This window comes from Dasypus novemcinctus, chromosome 2, assembly GCF_030445035.2.
Source record: "Dasypus novemcinctus isolate mDasNov1 chromosome 2, mDasNov1.1.hap2, whole genome shotgun sequence".
NCBI lineage: Eukaryota > Metazoa > Chordata > Mammalia > Cingulata > Dasypodidae > Dasypus > Dasypus novemcinctus.
In genome coordinates this window covers 167,400,639-167,423,363 of record NC_080674.1, presented here as the reverse complement: position 1 = coordinate 167,423,363, position 22,725 = coordinate 167,400,639, and the positions used below count along the sequence as shown (strand labels likewise).

At 43.2% G+C, this 22,725-nt stretch overlaps 1 protein-coding gene across 4 annotated transcripts in view; it reads right to left on the bottom strand.

Annotated features, from left to right (window-relative positions):
• CYFIP2 (cytoplasmic FMR1 interacting protein 2) overlaps positions 1–22,725 on the bottom strand; it is a 130,522-nt gene that overhangs the window by 52,238 nt on the left and 55,559 nt on the right. For all 4 annotated transcript variants that reach the window (XM_004453525.4, XM_004453526.5, XM_058281424.2 and 1 more), the window contains 4 exons: positions 21,469–21,545; positions 17,783–17,891; positions 15,705–15,824; positions 540–739 (listed from right to left, as the gene is read on the bottom strand). In XM_004453525.4, coding sequence (XP_004453582.1) covers positions 540–739; positions 15,705–15,824; positions 17,783–17,891; positions 21,469–21,545 — 506 coding nt within the window. The remainder of the gene's footprint in view (positions 1–539; positions 740–15,704; positions 15,825–17,782; positions 17,892–21,468; positions 21,546–22,725) is intronic.

Sequence of the window (22,725 nt, the reverse complement as noted above, 5' to 3'; positions counted from 1 at the left end):
CCAGAGTGTGCACAGTCAGGCTTCTGCTTCCTCTGCTTCCTGCCTTCCTGTTCATGGCTCCGCTCTCCATCTCACCCACTCCACCCTGACTAGCCTCTCCGTTTGCCTGGAAAACTCTTCTCCTGTCTTTCTGCCTTATTTATTCCTTCTTGTTCCTTGCCACACAATCCAAGCATGACTTCCCCAGAGAGGCCTTCCTTGAGGCTCACGCCACCTTCCTGGGCTGGAGCAGGTGGCCTATAATCCCTCTCGTGGTTCTGTTGGCTTTCATCCATCTCCTTGTTCACTGCTTGAAATGGTGCATCTATTGTGCACTGATTGGTCATATGCACCTGCCTTAGTCTGGAGGCTCCGGGATGGAGGTGGGTGTCTGCTTGCTCATCATGGAACCCCAAGCCTCCAGCACAGAGCCTGCACCCAGTAGGGGCCATGGAGACACCTGTCACGGGAATGAACTCACACGTGTGCGAGGCCTGATTTGGAAAAGGCAGCTAGTCGCTGCCCGGGCCCCAGCCCCCCTTTTGCACAGGGACTCTTACCGGTTCGTGGACCCATTGTAGCAGTAGTTTGGGAGGAAGTCGAAGTTCAGCTCCCAGAAGACGTGCAGGGTGATGCGGCCATAGGGGGCGGACACATTATGGTTGGCCTCCCGGAACATGGCGTCAAAGCTGTCCAGGGTCATGTGCTTGCAGAGCAGCCGGTGTGTGAGCCGGTTGATCTCCAGCAGCCACTCCAGCTCCTGCCAAGAGAGCACCGAGGCTGCTGAGGACTCGCGTGCAAACCCTAGCCGCGTACAGCATGTAATCGGATGTCCCTTCCGTGCTGGCGCGGAGCCCCTCAGACAACCACCTGATAGCCTGCACGGGGCCCAGGGCCCCGCAGTGCTTGAACACATTTCCCTTCTGTTGAGAAGCAGAAGGAATTGCCAGGCTGTGTTCGGGGTGGGCTGCACTTCTGTACAAATCCCCTGTTTAAACATCTTTGGGAAGAACGATTGCTGGCTTACTTTCCAGCTTTTCCATTAATGAGGAAAAAGCTTGTTCCCCAGTGTTACGAGTAAGAGAGTTGTGACTGGCTATCACCAAAGGTTCGACCTCTCTCCTGCAGATAAATAATAAGAGCCACCACCTCTTAGGTGCTTGCTATTAGACAGAACCATAAGAATGTGCTGCTTTTTCCAGGTCAGACACTGTCAAATAGTGGTAATTCTATATGGTTCAACACAGTATGTGCCAAGCAATAGTCAAAGCACTTTATATGTGTACATTCACTTAATGGTCATAAATGAATTAATCCCGTGCTGTCAGGATTGTTGCTGTTGTTAATTTACACAGGTCGAAATGAGGCTTTGAGAAGTTAAATAACTCCGCTTCAAACCCAGGAAGTTGGGCTCCGGGGTCCACACTCTTTAACTCCTGTATACTATAAGTTTCCCCAGGAAATCTTAAAAGAATGCACCAGGGAGAATCCCGCTCCGTTGGACTGCAGGTCTCTCAGCCACACAGGAGATGTGCAGTGGAGGCTTGGCTGCATGACACAGGTGAGTATGCTACAGCCTGCCCGCCACGACAAATGCATGGTGAGAGCTGTGCGCTCCATCACTTGGATTCCCACCTACAGGCAGAGAGTAGGAACAGAGTGGGTAATACTCAGACACAGCAGGGCATGCATTTGCTGAGAAATAGAGGGGCAGCAAAACCCTTTTGGCTGCTTTGGTCCCTTGGTTATGCTGCAACTTATCCATAATTGCTATCAAAAAGAATCAAAGCAAAAAAGAATCAAAGCATAGTCTTGTCCAGAAAGAGAAGATATCCCTAATTTTGTGATGCTCTAGGACACTCAGACATTGTTCTGGTTAAGAGGTCTTGTGAGAGATCCAACTGTTACTGTTTCACAGAGGAGGAAACAGGCTCAGTGGTTAAGGAACTTGCTTGGAAGTGTATAACAGGTCTTGGGGATATGATTCTAGGTCCTCCAATAAATCTTGTGTTCTTGGCCTGTGACACAGCTGCTAGAAAAAGGAAGCAGGAGCTGCAGAAGCCCTTCACAAGATAGAAATGGTATTACAGAGTAAGGGCTGAAAGAGGCTCAGGGAGGCAGCAGACCAGAACAGGGCTGGTGGTAGGGTGGCTGCCAGTCAACTCTAATGGCTGGGCCACAGGGCCACTTGTCTCAGGTCACAAGAGGCAGCCCCTTGAGGGATAACAGTCTTGTCCTCTTCAGCTACAAGCCCCTATCACCTTGAATGGAGTCCAGCACTTTGTCAGGTGGAGCTGAAACCATGGTTCCAGCCTTGGAGCTCTGCCTCTCTGAAACTCACATTCTTTGGCTCTAAAATGGGGGTGTAGGGGAGCACCAGCAAGATGGCGGTGAAGTAGGGAGCTCCAAGAGTCAGCTCCTGCTACAGGGCAGTTAGTAAAGATCTAGAGCTCTCTGGAGCTAGCTGAAACACCTGCTTGGGGGCTTCAGGAGGCCAAAGGAGCATCCTGCAACATTCTTGATGGAAGGAGACTGCTCATCTACAGAGAAGATTCATAAGTAGAGCACTCCACGGCCCGGAGGCCTTGCCCATCCTCCACTGAGGCACAAGCCTCCTCGGGAGCTGTTCTGAAGCTGGAATTGGAAGCTTCACGTCCCCAAAATGGGGGAGGAAGAGACGGTTTGGCACCAACTTCAGCTACTGATGAGTAAATTCAGCGGCCTTAAGTATAATCCTAAGAACAATCAACATTTGAACCTGTCCAGGTTGGAAAGAGGCTGGTAGTTGCCATCTTAACTCTGCACCTGGCACAAGGGGAAGTGGGGCGGACTGAAAATCACAGTGCTGGTAGGGACCATCTTCTTTCCATTCAGGTTATATTGTAGCTCTAGTGTAGGCCCCAGCCCCACCTCTGGCAGGGAGGAAGCTGGGACAACCTGTGCCAGCCTCTCCGGGAAATTACCGGCCAAGCTGCAGAGGCCAGTGATTATCCTACTTTGGCAGCATAAGCTGCCCCAGGAGCTATTCTGTGGCTGGAATTGGAAGCTCCATTTCCCAAAAACAGGGGAGGAGGAGATGGTTGGCCACCAATTTTGGCTACTGATTAATAAGACTCAGCTGGCTAAGGTATAACCCTAGGAACAGCTAGGGTGTATATCTGTCCAAGTCAGAAAGAGGTCGGGGCCGCCATTTTGACTCTGCCCCCAGCATGGGGGGAAGCGGGGCAGACCAAAAATCACAGTGACAGTAGGAACCAGTTTCTTTCACCCAGATCTGCCTGAAGCCCTAAGCTAGTCTTCTGTCCCACCTCTGGCAGGGAGGAGGTTGGTGGGCCCTGCACCAGCCTATCCAGGTAAATACAGGTACCTTTGGCTGGCACAGATGAATAACTGGAAGTCTACTGGGGCAAATGCTACCCACACCTGCAGCTCCACTCCCACTTCAGGTAGGGGAGAAAGGGACAGGAAGCTTCATCAGTCTCTCTGGGTAACTACAGTCTAGGCCTGCATTACTTGGATTATTACACACAGCTGTGACTCTGTCCCTACTCCTAGTAAGGAAAAAGTTGGGAAAAGCTTCATTGGTCCCTGGGGCAATGAGGGCAGCTTAAGACTCCACAACAACTTACAGCACAAACTACATCTTTGGCTCCTACTTCACAACCAGCAAGGGAGAAAGGGCAGGAAGCCCTAAGCTAAAGATAAAAACTACACCCTGAATAAATACTCTAGTAAGCCAGATGCCAAGACACCAACAAAAAATTGCAATCCACACCAAGAAACAGGAAGATATGGCCCAGTTAAAGGAACAAGATAAGACTCCAGATGACATAAAGGAGTTGAGACAACTAAACATAGATGTTCAAACAAATCTTAATAAATTCAATGAGATGGCTAAAGAGATTAAGAATATTAAGAAGACACTGGATGAGCACAAAGAAGAACTTGAAGGCATACATAGAAAAGTAGCAGATCTTATGGGAGTGAAAGGCACAATACATGAAATTTTAAAAAATAACACATTGGAATCACATAATAGCAGATTTGAGGAGGCAGAAGACAGGACTGGTGAGCTTGAAGAAATGGCCTCTGAAAGTGAACATACAAAAGAACAGATGAAGAATGGAAAAATTTGAACAAGGTCTCAGGGAACTAAATGACAGCAAAAGACATGCCAACATATGTGTCATGGGTGCCCCAGAAGGTGAAGAGAAGGGAAAAGGGGCAGAGGAATATTTGAAGAAATAATGGTGGAAAATTTCCTGAACTTATTCAAGGACATAGAGATATATGTCCAAGAAGCACAATGTATTCCCATCTGAAAAAATCCGAATAGACAAACTCCAAGACACATATTCATCGGAATGTCAAATGCCAAAGACAAAGAAAAAATTCTGATAACAGCATCGGAAAAGCAATGTATAACATATAAGGGATATCCAATAAGATTAAGTGTTGGGAAACGGACTTTGGCCCAGTGGTTAGGGCGTCCGTCTACCATATGGGAGGTCCGCGGTTCAAACCCCGGGCCTCCTTGACCCGTGTGGAGCTGGCCATGCGCAGTGCTGATGCGCGCAAGGAGTGCCGTACCACGCAAGGAGTGCCGTACCACGCAAGGGTGTCCCCCGCGTGGGGGAGCCCCACCCGCAAGGAGTGTGCCCGTGAGGAGAGCCGCCCAGCGTGAAGAGAAAGAGCAGCCTGCCCAGGAATGGCGCCGCCCACACTTCCCGTGCCGCTGACGACAACAGAAGCGGACAAAGAAACAAGGCGCAGCAAATAGACACCAAGAACAGACAACCAGGGGAGGGGGGGAAATTAAATAAATAAATAAATCTTTAAAAAAAAAAAAAAAAAAAAAGATTAAGTGTTGTTTTCTCACCGGAAACCAGGGAGGCAAGAAGACAGTGGTATATTTAAGATACTACAAGAGAAAAACTTCCAGCCAAGAATCTTAAAGACAGGAGAGTGAGGCCTGGAAGAGAGTCTAGAAATGAAGATTATATCAATAAATGTAACTAAAAGTGTCAAAAGAGTGGTGAAAATATAAATGACAGATAAAACCCAAATAGTAAGGAATAAACTTAACCAATGATATAAAGCACTTATATTCAGAAAACAGCAACTCAATGTTAAAGAAATTTAAAAAGGCCTAAATAACTGGAAGAACATTCCATGCTCATGGACTGGCAGACTAGATATCATGTCAATTCTACTCAAATTGATACACAGATTCAATGCAATCCTGATAAAAATTCCACCAGCATTTAAAAAAAAAAAAAAGGAGAACATGATTATCAAATTTATTTGGAAGGGTAAGGGGTCCTGAATAGCCAGAAACATCTTAAAAAGGAAGAGCAACCCCTCATCTCCAGACTTTAAATTATATTACCCAGCTATAGTGGTAAAAACAGCATGGTACTGGCATAAAGACAGACACATAGACAAATGGAACCAAACTGATGGTTCAGAAACAGACCCCTCACATGTATGGTCAAGTGATTTTTGACTAGCCTGTCAAACCCACACAGCTCAGGCAGAACAGTCCTTTCAGCAAAATGGTGCTGAAAGAACTGGATGTCCATAGCCAAAAGAAGGAATGAGGACCCCTATCTCATAACTTATCCAAAACTTAACTCAAAATGGGTCAAAAACCTAAAAATAAAAGAACCATAAAGCTTCTAGAAGAAATTGTAGGAAAACAGCTTCAAGACCTGATGGTAGGTGGTGGATTCTTAAAGGAGATAAGAGGAGGACTGAGAGGGACTACTGATGTTTCATGTATATAGAATTTTTAATTAGCTTTACTGTAAAAGAGTGGAAATGTATAGAATGATAACACAATAGTGAGTAACAGCTAGTTTATAAATAGGCAGGCTGAAAATGATAGTGTAGGTATATAAATGCCAACTGACAGAATGTTAGAGAATAATCTAGGAACTGAATAGCACAGGAAGCCAAGAGGTGGATGAGAATTGTGGTTGATAGCACAGATGCAAGAGTGTCCTCTGTGAGATACAGCAAATGTATATCACTACTGCATGGTGGTGGGAATGTGGAGAAACAAGGGAAAAATACAATTGGAGTTACCTATGGACTGTGGTTAGCAGTAATAATATAATATTCTTGCATCTATGCCAAAGATGTACTGTGTTGATAATGGGGCAGTATGGAAAATGTGTGCCAAATATACACTATGGAAGTGGTAACAATCAGATGATATTATCTTATCTATAGCAAATGTTCCACCACAGTGTGGTGTGTTGATGGAGGGGTGTTGTTTGGGAATTCTGCACATGTGCATGATTGTTTAATAAGTTTACAACCTCTGTCATAAAAAAATACATTTAAAAATAATTTGGGGGAAAAATACACCAAATACAAGATAAGGACTATAATTAGTAGTAAGATTTTGGGAAGCGGACTTGGCCCAGGGGTTAGGGTGTTCGCCTACCACATGGGAGGTCCGCAGTTCAAACCCCGGGCCTCCTTGACCTGTGTGCAGCTGGCCCATGTGCAGTGCTGATGCGCACAAGGAGTGCCCTGCCACGCAGGGGTGTTCCCCGCATAGGGGAGCCCCACGTGCAAGGAGTGCGCCCCATAAGGAGAGCTGCCCAGTGCAAAAGAAAGTGCAGCCTGCCTAAGAATGGTGCCGCCCACATGGAGAGCTGACACAAGATAAGGCAACCAAAAGAAACACAGATTCCTGTGCCACTGACAACAGAAGTGGACAAAGATGACGCGGCAAATAGATACAGAGTACAGACAACCGGGGCGGGGGGGAGGGGAGAGAAATAAATCTTTAAAAAATAATAAATAAAATAAAGAAATAGGGCTATTTAAAAAAAGTAGTAAGATTTTGACAATATTCTTTCATAATTTATAACAAACCTCTCACGACAATGCAAGGTAGTGGTGGGGGGATGATGTATGGGACCCCTGTATAATGTTATGCATGTTTGCTTTGTTAAGTTCACAACTTTTACCATACTTATTGTTTATATATGTTCATATATAAATGATATAAAAATAGTAAAAATAGGGTGGGTTGGGGGAAAATACTTTGGTTAGTAGTAACGTTTTGACAATGCTCTTTAATCATTAAACTGTTCAACAACAATGCAAGGTATTGATGGTAGGGTGAGTTATGAGAGTCCTGTCTGATGCTATATGTTTGTTTTGTAAGTTCACAACTATTACTATAGTTGTATAGTACAATATAATACTATATACATATGTTGTTTATGTATATTTATGTATGAGTGATATACTTCAATAAATTTAAAAAATATATATATATTAAAAGAAAAAAAAATGGGGGTGTAGGACTGGATCAAATCTTGCAAATCTATGTGGGTAAAGGGGCCAGATGGAGCATGTAATGAGACAAGCTGGGGGCAGGGGCAAGAGTCTTGGCGTGGGTTTTCAGTGGCAAATGGGGGAGCCCGTGCCTGGTTAAAGGTGGAGCAGCTACTTGACCCCACCTGACTATCACCAGGTGGGAATGTGGCTGAGTGATGGCAAAGTCTGCCACTTTTCAAAAGAAGGCTGCAATCTGGATTTAAATGCTGTAAACTTACTTTTTTAAAAAAGGACCACCTCTGTGCTGGTCACATAAAAAATCGATGGGCCACATGTCCTGGTGCCAGTCTGTTCCTCTATACTGAAGCTCTCTGTCCCAGCTCATCAGGGACGTGCTCCAGGCCATGGAGGATTATGCTAAGGAAAGCAAGTCTTCAATTTTTTTTAGATCTACATACTGGAAACTTACAACTAGAATGGCATCCTGTCTGGGACTTGCTTCAAAATGATCTGGGGTGGGGGAGGAGGAGAGATCAAACGAGATTGGCCACATACTGATCACTGAGACTCAGTGACAGGAAAATTGGGCCCACTGGACTAGTCGCTCTACTTTTGTAGATACTGTAAATTTTCCTTAAGAAAAACCTAAGTTTAAGTATTAATTTAAAAAAAGAAGATGATGTCATCTCCATCAACTTTGTAATTCAAAGGCTGCCATCTATGTGAACGGAGAAAAAAGTAAACCTTTGGTTCCCTTGGGTTGGGGGAGTGAAAGAAAGGGACCTGCTGACAAGGGGTGTCACAGAAGCAGCAGCTGAAGGGGGCCTGGCCTGAGATCAGCGACGGGCACATAGGGAAGGGATTTCAAAAGGGCAGCCAGACGAGGGGCTTCCAGTCATTGTGCACAGTGAAGTAGATGAAAGCTGGAAAGACAGAATCACCTGCTGCTTAGTTCCCATTCACTGAGGTTGGGTTAAACAAACAAAAGCAAATTCAGTAAGCGCTAATGAGTTTATTTGTATGATTACTGCGTCCCTTGGCACACTGAGGCAGGCGTCCTGTTACTGGGAAGATAACTGCTGATGAGAAACCAGGGAACAATTTCTGTTCTAATGTTCTGCCATTTTAAGTCTCACAAACGTGCCTCAGCGTTTACAGTAGAGACAGGAGAGCGTTCTGGACTGCTAATACGCGCGGTGCCGAAAAGCAGGTCCACATCTAACTCCCAACGCCGAGAACAGGCATGTCTCTTTATTATGAAATACAAACTGTATTTTTGCATAGGGTGTGCTCTCCTAGCCTTAAAATCAGGAGAGTGCATTTTAATACTGGATTCAGGACTTGGTGTTCCAAGGTGTGGAAGGTTTGAAAGGCCATGTGAGTGTTAGAATTGTTTCGTGGTTGGGTGCTTTTGAGAGCATATCAACTCTGTGCATTGGAGCCAGTTTACTGAGGGGCAACACTCAACAGCTGAGCTGGGGAAATAAAACACCCAAACGGGAACCTTCCGTCAGGTAGTGGAAAGAGTTCTTCCGTGGGAATCAGAAGACCTGAGGTTTAACTACACTGGATTGCTAACCAGCTCTGTGACCTCAGGAGGGGAGGAGAGCAGGGGTCTCAAACTTGGGGCTCCAGGCATCCGGAAGGGAGCACAGTCCCTGTAGAGGGAACTACTAGTGGTTTCCAGACAAGTGCTGCCATCTGGGCAGGCTGGCCTGGGGTTGCCAGAGCTTCAGCATTTTTGGTTAGGTTCTTCCAAATGTTAAGTGTTGGCTCAAAATTTTAAATACACTACACAGACTAAACAAAACAGAGCCTGCAGGCTGCCCATGCTGAACTTCAGGATCAGAGCATCCAGAGACTATCTGCTCAGCTGTGTACAATGAGGGCAACTGACTGACATAGCTCTGACCTCTCACAGCTGGCAGCCAAGCTGCCTCCCCATTGCCACCTGCAAAGGAGAGTCTAAGGTGGAGGAAAGGGCCAAAGGAGCACATTCCTCGCTTTGTTTCTTGGTAGAGGCAGAAGCTTCTCAGCAAAGGAGATTGAGGCCATTCTGACCCCGCCCGGAAAGAGCTTCCCCCGGGCTTGTCTTCTCCTTCTCCATGGGAAGTGGGCACTCTTGTGGGGCCACTGCCCTTACCTGATAAACAAGGGCTTCCCGTGTTTGATCGTTTTCCCAACTAAAAGAACACTCAGTGCGTTTCAAGGAGTTGGAGGAGGCCATGAACATACTTAACAACAAAACCATTTTTCCCATAAGATATGGTCATTATAGGGAAACTAAAAAATACAGATAAAGAAAAAATAAGAACACAAAAAATCCCACCACTTGGAGATAATCACTGCTAATATTTTGGCATCCACAAAGAAAAACTATTTCTCCAAAAGAAAGGAGGCCAGATTATTCCCCAGCCGAACGTGTGTTATATTATAGTTTCTTGAAGGAAGTGACCAAGTAAAGCAGGCTAGTAAGATAGGGAATTAATAGATCTAGAACCTGGCAGAGCCCATGTGGACATCAGTAACCCCCAAGAGGGCTACTGGAAGACTCTCACCTCCGGGGTTCTGCTATCCAGGGCAAAGACTTCTTCTAGGAGCAAGGAAAAGCCCCGGATGTTCCCTAGGGACTTTTTCATTGGGTCCTTACTAGGGGATTGATGGGTGGGGTGATCAATCAAAACAGCAAACAGCTGGAACCCCTCTCCTGCCATTAGCAAAGGGGTGGAATGGTTAGTAGTTTATAAAGCAAACCACGAGGACTGAGCGCCCCTCGCCCTGCTCTCTTGTCTCTGGACCTGTTCCAGCCCTCTGTGCGCTGCTCTCGCCATTTTTCCTCTGCCACGTGGCAACGCAAGTAAACCTGGGGACTTATAATCTATAATGGGGAATTGTAGCTTGTAAATCAGCCCTCTTTATCCTTTTTCATCCCTTTCCTCTCTACCTGGGACCCCTGCCCTTATTTTCTGTTATTTTCTCCCATTTCTCTTCCCTCCCTACCTGAATAAATTACTGACCTAACTTACCTGGCATGCTCTTGAAATTCATTTCTGCAGCATAGCCAAGAACCTAGATAAAATACAGTAACACGAGGACTCTGAGATGAACAGTTGGGTCAAGTCCTCTGTTAAGTAAAATAAAATGGCTGCCTGCTTTGGGCATTGTGGGCAGAGAATCTCTTTCAGGAAAGGGCTTTGACAGATGACAAAAACAATTGACCTGCAGGGGTTTGCTGGAAAAAAAAAAAAAAGGAACACACCCTACAGGGCTGTTGATATACAAATCTGGGTAATGAAACTAAAATGGGCCCAGTAGAGACAGCTTATCAGAATGAACAAGCATACCATACTAACCCATGTGGAGCTGTTCCCCACTTTGTAAGACCCACACCCTGGAAATGTATGTAAAATATAAATGTAATGCCAGCCAGTCAGAACATTTCCTCACTAGCTTCCACATTTGCCCTATGAGCTTCCCCTTTCCTCTCCCTCAGCAGAGCTCCTTTATACTTTCTGAACAGGATGCTGCTAGATTCATGAATAGCTCAATAAAGCTTTGAGGTCCTAAATTGCATGAAAAGCTTTTCTTTTATCAGTTTTGGGAATAAGAATGAGATCTGAAGGCAACTGCTTTCGTCTCTGGAGACAACCAGAAAGTCAGGAGAAGAAAGTTCTCCATCTTCCTCACCATCTCCAAAGGTTGTTGGGTGAGTCCCTCTAGGATCTGAGCTCCACTCTCTCTCTTTTTGAGCTCTCCGATCTCTACACAAGGTAAGAAGTTTTTTGTCCTGTGCACAGGGTAGGAAGTGAAATGATAAAGATGGGATCCCTGAACTCTAAAAACTTTGATTCTCTACCTTCTGGCACTTTGGCATATTAGATGTTCAAAAATTATGGGGCTGAAGCTGTGCCTATCTAACAAAATAACAAAATTTCACCAAAGACAACGTAGAGTTGCAATGGCATTATAAGGAATGTCCCCATTAGAACATCACTCATTTCAGAGATGCACTTGAGAAAAAACACTCCCAAATTAAAGATGCTGAATGAGGCACCTATTTTAAGTGGTATTCAGAGTCTACTATGAAATTGCAAAACTCTAAAATAGCTTATATAAACTAGTGAGTGTTATAATTCTATGTTTTCTATGTTTGAGTTTTTGTGACTGACTCATAGCTGAAAAGATTTTAAATTGAAGCTATAAGCTCTCTCTGTTGTATGTTTGGTGTATGTTGTTTTCCTAACTCCAGATGGTATTACCAAATTAACTTATAAAACTCCTTAAAAGAGCCCTCTTCAAATTGGCTTAAAGATAAATAAGCATTTCTATATAAATTAATACTCCTAAAGTCCTAGAAACTAAAGAAAGCAAACTTCTAATATTTCCAATGGAAATTTGGAATTTAGTCTTAGGACTAACCCAAATTAAAAAAAAAAAAATTAAATTCACGTAAGTCAGATAAACCTTTGACAAATGGGACTAGTTTAATATTACTAAATAAAAATATTATGGAGGGAGGAGTGGGGTGAGGGGGGTGGGGGTATATGGGGACCTATATTTTTTGAATGTAACATTAAAAAAACAAAGATGACCAAAAAAAAGACAAAAGAAATAAAAAATAGCTTTGTCTTCTGAGTTATCAATGCTAAGTACAATACAAGCGGTTTGAGTTTGCTAAAAGCTCCCAGTGCAAAATACCAGAAATGGGTTGGCTGTTATAGTGGTAATTAAGGTAAAATCTTAACAGTTCAAGGGCTGTGAAAATGTCCAAATCAAAGTGTCATCAAAGATGCTGTCTCACCAAAGGTCAGCTGCTGGCAATCCTGGACTCCTGCAACTTGGCAAGGCAAAATGGTGGCTAGTCTCTGCTTTCTCCTCGAGGCTCACTTTCTCCCCGAGCTCCACTCTTCATTTTTCTCCCATTTACAGGACTCCAGCAAGAGGGGCCTAGATCCATCCTGGGCCATGCCTCAGGGAAGTACTCTAATTAAAGGCCTCCAACTGAATTCAATTCAATCAAAGGGTTCCACACCCACAGGAATGGACTAACTCCACAAACATGATCTTTTCTAGGTTTCACAAAGAGCTTCAAACTGTCACACAAGCAAACAATGTTATTCTAGTTGAGTATGTTCTTCCTAAATTTATAGACTTATCAAATAAGCTAGCATTATATCCACTAGATCTTTAAAATGATGAAAAATATACATTGTGTTTAACCAAACTGAGTTATTACTCTGACAAGCTTATATGAAGAGTTACTGTTTGGCAGGATGTTGGCCTGAAGAATGTTTCCAAGACATGTTTTTGTTGTGGAAAAAGAGTGGTTCAGTGCTAAAGTAAAATGACTTGTTGCAGAATGAGAAACAGGAATGTGTAGGACCAAAGGTAAATGGCTAAAGAAAGTTGTAGAAGGTTTGTGGAAAAAGAATTTTATTTGTCATGATCAAGGTTGGCTGAGCTTTGATAGGTTTACAAGATTTTTAAGAGCTTTCTTACTAGTTTTTTTAATACAAAACTAGAATTTGGTTTTCTCTCAAAATGATAAGTTTTCTTGGATTATTGGTCTGCTCAGGAAATCATTGTAAAAGGTTTTTCGTAAACATCTGAGTAATCTACTGAGAAGGCAGATAGTCTATTTTATCTGAATAATCTCCTTTATATTGACTTTCTTATCCTTTACTGTTTAAGAGACCAAGTCTTCTCACTTTGAAAAAAAAAATTTTTTTTTAAGTCATGTTCCAATTTAGTTTTAAAATCTTTTGTCACTTTGGTTAAATAGAGAACCAAATATTTCACAGTGACCCATGATTCTATTCAACAAAATATTCATATCTAACAACTTTCTGACATTTCACCTTCCCAAAACCAAACCCTAGGTGATAACTTACTGATATCAAACGGTCTTTGGGGTTTTCTACAGGGTCCCTGGAAAATGGGCAGCTAATAAAAGAAATCAGTGGTGGTGACTGGAGGGTGGGACCACTGCTAAGTTAAATAAAATGGCCACTGCATTGGGCATTGTGGGGAAAGGACCCCTTTCCAGAGGACAAAAATAACTGACCTGTGGGGCTTTGCTGAAAAAATGGAACACACCCTATAGGGCTGTTGGTAAGCAACACCTGGTGATAAAACTAATTTGAGTCCAATAGAGATAGATTAACAGAAAGGACAAGCATGCTATACTAATCAATGTATAGCTGTTCCCCACTTTGTAAGACCCACACCCTATGTAAAATGGAAACATAATGCCAGCCAATCACATTTCCTGACTCGCTTCCGCATTTACCCTATATAACTTCGCCTTGCCCCTCCTTTGGCAGAGCTCCCTTCTCCTTTCTGAATGAGATGCTCAATAAAGCTGTGAGTCTTAAATTGTGAGAAATTTTTTTTCTTTCCTCACTTCTTATAAAATATTGCTTTAAATTTAGCCTGAAACCATTTTATCACAGCCGGAAATTTATATTTTTCTCTCATCCTTTTTACTCATAAGCTATTATTTATTAAATGCTTACTATGTGCAAGGAAATATGCTAAACCCTTTCCAGGAAGTATCTCATTTTATCCTTATAACAACCCTATGAGTTAAATTCTTTCACTTCCTCCATTTTACAAAGGAGAAAACAGGCTTGGAGAAGAGAAGGTCGGCCAGCTGGTAAGTGGCAGGCCAGCACAGGGACCCTAAGTCTGTCTGACTCTGAAGCCTTAGTTCTTAGTCATCTTATTTTTGCTTTAAAAAAAATAAACTTTTTGTTTGGAATACTTTTCGACTTAGATAAAAGGTGTAAAAACAGTACCCTTTACCCAGCTTCCTCAGTGTTAATTAATATATTGCATAACCATAGTATAAAGATCAGAACTAGGAAATTAACACTGGTATAAAATACTGTTAGTGAAATGACAGACTTTATTCAGATTTCACCAGATTTTCTACTGATGACCTTTTTCTGCTCTAGGATCCAATGCAGGGTGCTATGCTGCATTTAGTTGTCGTGTCTCCTTAGTCTCTTATAATCTGTAACAGTCCTTTCCTTGTCTTTTATGCCCATGAGACTTCTGAAAAGTATTGTTCACTTTGTGTGTGAGTATGTATAATTTTCCTCCATTTGGGTTTGTCTGCTGAGAGCATGGATTTTGGCAAGAACACCCCAGAAGAATCCATGAGGGCCTACACGATATCAATATATCTTATTACTGGTGATGCGGATCTTGATACTTGGTAGAGGCGGTATTTTCTTCACTAGAAAGTTGCTAGTGGCCTCTTTGTAGTTAATAAGTATCTTGGGGGAGATAGTTTGAGATTAGGCAAGTACTCTGTTTTTTCTCCAAGTTTTGCCCATTAAGGTTAGCATCCATTGGTGGATCTTGCCTCAATGTTTACTACTATGTTATATTAATGGTAATTTTCAATTTCCCTTACTCTTTTTATTCATCCACTTTTTTCCCCCCTAAAATTAACATTCAGTGATATTACTGTAAAGGTGGTACTTAAGCCAATTTGTCCTTTGGCTTTTATTCTCTTATTTTTATTTATTTTTTGGGGAGGGGGCGGTTAACATTTTTATTTATTTTTACTTTTATTTTTTTGAGTCTCTACGCCCTTGCTTTTTAAAATTTTTTAGAAAGATACTGAGATTACATAAATGTTAGATTATAGAAATGTTTCAATAAAAATATAGGGGATTCCCTTATGCCCCACTCCCTACCCCTCCCACATTTTCCCAATTAACAGCATCCTTCCTTACTGTGGTCCATTTGTTACAATTGATGAACACATATTGGAGCACTGCCATTAAGCCTTCATCCACTTTTGAAAGCATTTAAGTATTCTTTTGTTTCCTTAAAGACTAATCAATCAAGTCTATTCTAATTCTCAGAGAGAGAGAGAGAGAGAGAGAGAGAGAGAGAGAGAGATTTAGAGGGCAGTGAAAATTGCTGTACTCTGGGGAAAGGGAGCAGATTATTCCCCGCTCAGGACCAGCTATGTATGGGGCACAGTGCAAGATGAAAAAGCGGGCCCCCTTGTTAAAAAATTATTAAGAATTTCAACACAATAGCAGACCACTAAACCAAGCACTGGGCCATTCACAATGCGACTCTACGCCCATGGAGCCCTGCTGTGCCCCCGCCCTGGCTTCTGAGGACACTCACTCACTCACTCACTCGCTCTGCTCTGCAGGAAGCTAAGGGACAAGCAGCTGTGCCTGGGGGCGCCAGCATTAGAGATTTCAAGGAGATCCTCCCCTCCTACAGAGTGAATCTGGGCAAGAGTTTGGCAAGATATTCTCTTTCCACTAGAATGTTTTCTGCCTGTTCCTTTCTGTTGGAAAGGCAAGAGACTGTGCTTCCTTAAGTGGCCCAGTGGAGCTGGGCTTCCAGGCTGAGGAATTCCACACCAGACCTCTCTCCTGCTCCCAGGCTCTTACCACGATGGAGGTCAGGTCCTCACTCTCGAAGCGGCTGATGGCCTGGTCTAAGGATTTATACATGGCGGCAGATATGCGCTGGGTAATGAGTCTGTTCAAGTCAATTGATCTACCCAGCAGCTGCATGGAAGAGAGAGAGACAAAAGTTACTTAAGATTCACAGACCCGTGACAACTAGATGCAATGCACTGATAGGAAATTGGATTGAAATCATAAAGGACATTATTGGGACAAATGAGAACTGTACGTAGAAAACAGTATCATTAAATTTCCTGAGTATGACAGTTCTAATGTGATTGATAGAAGAATGTCCTTGTTCTTAGGATAATATAGGCTGAAGTATTCAGAGATGAAGTATCGTGACATGCCTACTTCCTCTCAAATGGTTAGGAAAAAGTATAAACACACATATATCTATATATATCTATATGCCAGAGAGAAAACATACATGAGGAAAAGTGAAGCAAATATGGCAAAACATTAATTGTCAGTGAATATGGATACAGGGTGTGTGAGCATTCTCTGTATTTTTTGAATGTTTCTGAAGGTTTGAAATACAAAATGGTGAGGAGAAATAAGGTTCTTTCAGACTGTGGGAAGAAGCTCAGGGCAGGCTCTGGTATCCTGCGCAATACCTGTGCTGACTTTCTAAATTTAGCCCCAAAGCGCTTCCTGCAGCTTTCCTGTGTTCCACTTCATAAGTCACCAGGGAGCAGCAGCCCTTTAGCCAGAGCCTACTTTGTGCCTTTGCGGGGGTGAATATAAAAACAACGATGAAGGGCTGATTACGGGATGGAATATACAGCTTAAGATCATTTCCACTGGAGCAAATACATGCATAATTGCAGGTGCTATGTAGACAACGATAAACATTTATTGAGTACCTGCTGCATCCACTGTACTTTACTAGTGCCAAATGATTATTCTCAAATGATTATTTTATTTTTCTACGTCCCTTTTGGGATAAATTTTCGACCAATTGACCAGGCCCCTCACAGCCATCTCATGCACATCTGAAGCCTGCAGTATTTAATATCCTGTGGCTAATTCTGGCTGCATCTGTGAGAGATGGCAGTAATCTCCCTCTTCTGAGCACCTGCTGGTGGTTCTATTCTTCCTATGATTCTTTTCCCTTGGATTCCTCCTCGTGGCAACTGGAATGCCCAAGTTTTCTAGAATTAGCCCTCCTTTTGATCTAGGCAGGGGTTCTTAACCTTTCTTGTTCCACAGACCCCTTTGCCAGTCAGGTGAAAACCACAGACCCCTTACCAAGGCCACACTATACTTACTATGTATTATTTAACAGATACATCTCACCCACTCCACCACGTCCCACAAGAATAATGTTTTGTTTTTAATTTGGATTCCAACTCCAGTTCCTTATCAAGAACCCCTGATCTAGGTAGGGCATCTTCCTGGCCTCAGCCCGGCCCCTTCACCCAAGCCTTCTCCACAAAGACCACGGACCACATAACACGCACACGGGGATCAGGCACACAGGTCGCTTTTGCAACAGATGGGCTCACCGCGGGGCTCTGGGAGTAGGGCACAAAGTCTGCTGGGGCTTGTTTTGTCTGTCTGGCTCACATAACATTTCTAAGGGGGAAGATGGCTCTCAGGTCCCAGCAGCATTTCCTCTACCTCTGAGGTCGAAGGTTAACAGACACCAACTCCTCAAAAACAAACCACAATTTCTACTCTGGGTTTAAGCTTCATTTCAAAGATGCTGCAGCTCTCCTTCAGTTAGGCTGCCACTGGAGACTGTACCCATTTCTGAGTGGCAGTTCCGACTGAAAGAAGCGGGCTACAGTTATGATGGGAAGACAAAGACTTTGGTGACACGACTCAGAGGTAAACTGTGGATGGGCTAAAGCCCAGAACTTGACCCGAAAGGAAGCCCCAATGCCTCCTTAGTGTATGGAAGGTGTCGAGGCTATATCACACATAGGCTCAGGACCCCACGGCTGGGCAATACACAGGGTGGGCAGCACACAGTCCTGACTTCTAATGTCGACACCAGCGTCAGAGCTGCTCTCTCCTGCCCGTTCCACCCCCACTGTGGCTTTCTTTTGCTGTACCTGGACGTGTCTCTGTTTCAGCAGTGTTTCATAGCGGTTGGATGGTGGGTACGGAATGATGACTCCATAATTCTTACACTCGGCTCTAAAACGTTTATCCAACAGGACACTGGAAGGGGAAAAAGTTAAGGCTGGTAAATACAGCAGGGAATGGGAAGTTGTCAGCCTCCCATCTCCATCTAGTTTAGACTGTAGGCTCTACCCGTGAAATGCAATCTGTATGTTTTAAATACAAATTTTTCCTGCTCTGGAGCAAGGTTCTTCAGGTTTCTTTTCAGCCACAAAAGCCCAATATAGGAAACAGAATTTCTAAGCTAAAGATGGGGAATATAGGTTGAACTGCTTTTCCCCTTTTGTTCATTGAACAAAAAAGTCATTGAGGGCTTGATATGTCCCAACCTTTCTTTTTTGAGGTACTGGGGCCGGGGATTGGGCATGGGACCTAGTATATGGGAAGCCAGCACTCAATCACTGACCTTTACTGGCTCCCCTGAGTTGGTTTTTTCATGTTTGCTTGTTGTTTGTTTTTTTGATTTTTAGGAGGCACCAGGGATTGAACCTGGGACTTCCCATGTGAGAAGCAGGCGCTCAACTGCTTAAGCCACATCTACTATCTGTCCTAAGCATTTTAGGTGCCGCGGATACAAAGTTCACGGCATCATGGAGCTTACATTCCAGTGAAGAGAGATTGACACAATCAATAAGCAGAGGAAAAAAATAATTTCAGACAATAGTAAACATCCGCATAGAGCTTCCTGTCTAGCAGGTGCTCTACACATGCACACACACATGTTCTTAATCTCACAAAAACCCCCTGAGTTCGGTGCACTATCATTCTCAATGCTGAGGTACAGATCACAGGGTAATAATAAGTGCTCTGAACATAATAATCTGGCATTGATTGTGGTTAGGAGGTCAGGAGAGTCTCACAAAAGAGGTTTCTTAGAATAGAGAACCGATTGATGAAAATGGAAAAATCGGGGGAAGAATATTTCAGGCAGAATATGCTTTGTACATTTGAGAAAAGGAAAGGTAGCCAGTGTTGATAAAGGGTAGGGCATGCTGGAAAACATGGTGCAAAAATGAATTTTAAAAAACGAGCCTAGAGGCCAGATCATAGGGGACCACGGGAGCTACAGTAAACAGGTTCTATGTATTCTGGATGTCATCAGAAGCCGTTCAAAGGTTTTAAAGCTGAAAAGTGGCAAAATCTAAATTTGCACTTGTTTTTTTTAAGATTTATTTTTATTTATTTCTCTCCCCTTCCCCCTGCCCCGCCCCGGTTGTCTGTTCTTTGTGTCTATATGCTGCATCTTCTTTGTCCGCGTCTGTTGTTGTCAGCGGCACGGGAATCTGTGTTTCTTTTCATTGTGTCATCTTGTTGTGTCAGCTCTCCGTGTGTGCGGCGCCATTCCTGGGCAGGCTGAACTTTCTTTCGCACTGGGCGGCTCTCCTTACGGGGCGCACTCCTTGTGCGTGGGGCTCCCCTATGCGGGGGACACCCCTGCATGGCAGGGCACTCCTTGCGCGCATCAGCACTGCGCATGGGCCAGCTCCACACAGGTCAAGGAGGCCCGGGGTTTGAACCGCGTACCTCCCATGTGGTAGATAGACGCCCTAACCACTGGGCCAAGTCCACCGCCTAAATCTGCACTTTCTGGTATGGAAGCAATTGCAATGTGGCTAGCCCAAATTGAGATGTATTTTCAGTATAAAATACTTGCTATGGCTTGATGACTTAGGAAAAAATAAGGCAAAAAATATATATATATTTTTTAGATACTGGGGGCTGGAGATTGAACCCAGGACCTTGTATGTGGGAAGCTGGCACTCAACCACTGAGCCCATTGGCTCCTTTGAGTTGATTTTTTCATTTGTTTTGCTTACTGTTGTTGAGTGTGTGTGGGTGTATGTGTGTATGTGTGTTTTAGGAGGCACCAGAACTGATGTGGGAAACCAGGGCTCCACTGCTTGAGCCACATCCACTCCCCAAAATATCTTTTCAATAATTTTTATATCAATTGCATGTTGAAAAGACAATATTTTGTATACACTGGAATAAAATGTATTATCAAAATTAATTTCACCTCTTTCCTTTTTCATTTAATTGGACTACTGAAAACTTTAGAACTACATATATGGCTCACACTTGTGGCCACATTACATTTCTATTGGAAGCACTGATCTAGAACATTCTTTCTCCTCCTGTGCTTTCTTCCAACCTCCCTGAACTTCCTATACTTTTGTAAACCACTGATTTTATGGGAAAGACATAGATTAATGGGAGTATTAGAGGTGAGGATACTTTGCAAGCTAAATATAAAGAGGTCCCAGGATTTGACAATTCTAAGTTGCTTTATATAGACAATTGATCAGCGTACTTGAAATCAGTATTACCTTAGAGAATCAGGAAGCCCAGCTCCACGCTATAACCGCATCCTATTCAATCCATAAACATGTACTAAATGACTATTTTGTGAAAGGTTCTATGTTCTCTGTGTTTTCCCTGAAATCAAAAGTATAAGCTTTCTACATTTTCCATCGCTTTTATGAGTCATTTGCTTTATTTAAAGCACCTCCTGTGTTAACAGAAACTTTATGTATACTGTAAAATCTTTCACAATGATTCCTACTGGAAATGTATCAGAACTACTCTAAGCTATCTAAAGCAAAATGAAGCAAGTCTTTTTTTTTGTAGAAAGAAAACTAAATGTAAGTATCTTTGAAGTTATTGGTTTGTACCTTTGGATTTCCATAAGAAGGGAAAAATCAATATTTAAAATTTGAGTGGGTTTTTTACGTTTTTGTTTTTTACCATTACTGTTAGGGATTCTTGAACCCCAGGAATTCATAGGGGTTCTAGATCAAGATAAACTGGCAATACCAGTGAAACCAGTGAACCTCCCCAACTTGACATGTCTCTTGTCCAGATTTTCTTCACTAGCTTCTTCTCTGGCCTTCAAGTGCCCAATCTTGCTCACTTCCAATCCATTTTCCATACTTTTACACATTTAAAAGAGGTATAATTTTTAAAAATAAAAAATCAAAGCAGGTCACTTTCTACCTCTGAAACCCTTCCATGGCTTTCCATTGCTCCCAGGAGAAAGGCCAAATCCCTGCCCACTGTCTACAAGGTCTGTATTACTTCATGTTAATCCTCTACAGTCCTGTGAAGTAGGCATGTTGTTATTATACTTCTATCACAGGGCCTTTGCACAAGCAGTTGCTTTTGCCTGAAATTTCCTGTCCTGTTCTTCACTTAATTTTATTTAACTCTAAGCAACTCTTACTCAAATGTTACTTCCTCAGGAAAGACTTTCCTGCCCCTCACCCCCAAGACCTGTTCAGGTTCAACTGTCATATACCACTATAGCCCCATAGTTCCTTGAGAGGGAGCACTCAACCTTTTATGACATCGTGCGTTCGTGGATGTGTTGTCTTTGTTTTTATTATTAATATTTTTAACGTCTGTATTCCCCTCTAGACTGTAAGCTCCACGAGGTTCAGGACCTTATCAACCTATTTTCCTTTCCACTGTATTCCAGCACCTAGCCCAGCCAGGCCTGTGGAATTGCCCAATTTTCTTTAGGTGCTAAAGAAGAAGGGAAGTTTTGCAACAGAAACTCATGTCTTCGAGGTGGCAGTTAAAAGAAAGATGGCTGCTCAGAGCTTGGGGGCTCTCCTACCTGCCAGCCATGGCTTTGTAGTAAGCAAAGATCTGGTCCGCAAGCTTGTAGACAAACTGATCAAAACACAGGTTCACCTGGTGGAGGGGAAGCATGAAATGTCAATGCTGTCTGTTTTGTTTTACTGCAGAAACCCAGCAACTGAAAGGGCAGTTGGACATGGTTGCCCAAAGTATGTTCCGGGCAAAAGACTTTGAAGGAAAAAAAGAGGATTCTGTGGCCAAGAAAGTGGGTGCGTCACCACCTTCTAGAATATTTGCATGCCTATTAGTGTACTAAAGACTCTGAGATGTCTTGCAGAGGAAAGAAATTTCTTTCACTTTATCGAGCCAATATTTTCCTGCTTGTTAGTTTTTTGGGGAATGTTAATTAACAGCTATCTCACATACCCAGGGGATGATTCACCAGGGTGCTTTAGTTTATGTGCTGAAGTTGGGTCCCTTGCTGTCAAGGTCCTCAGGTATAGACAACAGAGAAAGTACAGTTCAAAAAGGCTATTGCAGAAACGACCTCTCCAGCCTGCCCAGGGGAAATGCAGCAGAGATCTTTTTCACAGATTAATCTTATATCCTCTAATTATTCAATGTAACAGCTAACTCTGTAACCTCCCCTGGGGGTCCATCTCTCCTGACAGATTTTCCCCTCCTCTTCCTTTCACTTTATTTGACTTACTTTGTGAATTCTGTTAAGAAGGTGATGGTCATTAGAAATTTAAAAACCTCTCTTTTCCAAGCTTTGCTTTAAAATCTTTGTTTTTTAATGAGTGAGGAACCATCTTGCCATTTCAGTGTTTTGTCACATCAAGGGCAGATTGTGATGCTCAGGAGGCAATAAAAATTCACAGCAGATACAGAGAATCAAAACCAAATCCTCCAATAATGGCAAGCGCAGAAAATGGCCAAGGGTAGAACTTGGAGGAGTTGAGGCCATGGTAGCAGCAGGCTGTGACTATAACTTCTAAGGTGATTAATCTTCAATTCTCAGCCCATAAGCTTTCATATCTTCTACTTTACACCTCAGATGTTATGTAGAACACAAAAACACCATGCCATGTACAGTGCTGTCCTTATACCCCAGTAACCAAGGCTACTCCCTGGACTTTGAGCCTCGGGGTTGCCACTGGGCCCTCCTCCAGACAATGTGCAGGCCCAGGTGGGGGTGCCCACTCACGCTCCCCTTCTAGAACCAGCGTGCAGTGTCCTTGGCCAAATGGCCCAAGCTCCTTCCAGGGCCTGTGGTCTTTTCTCTGGGTTCATC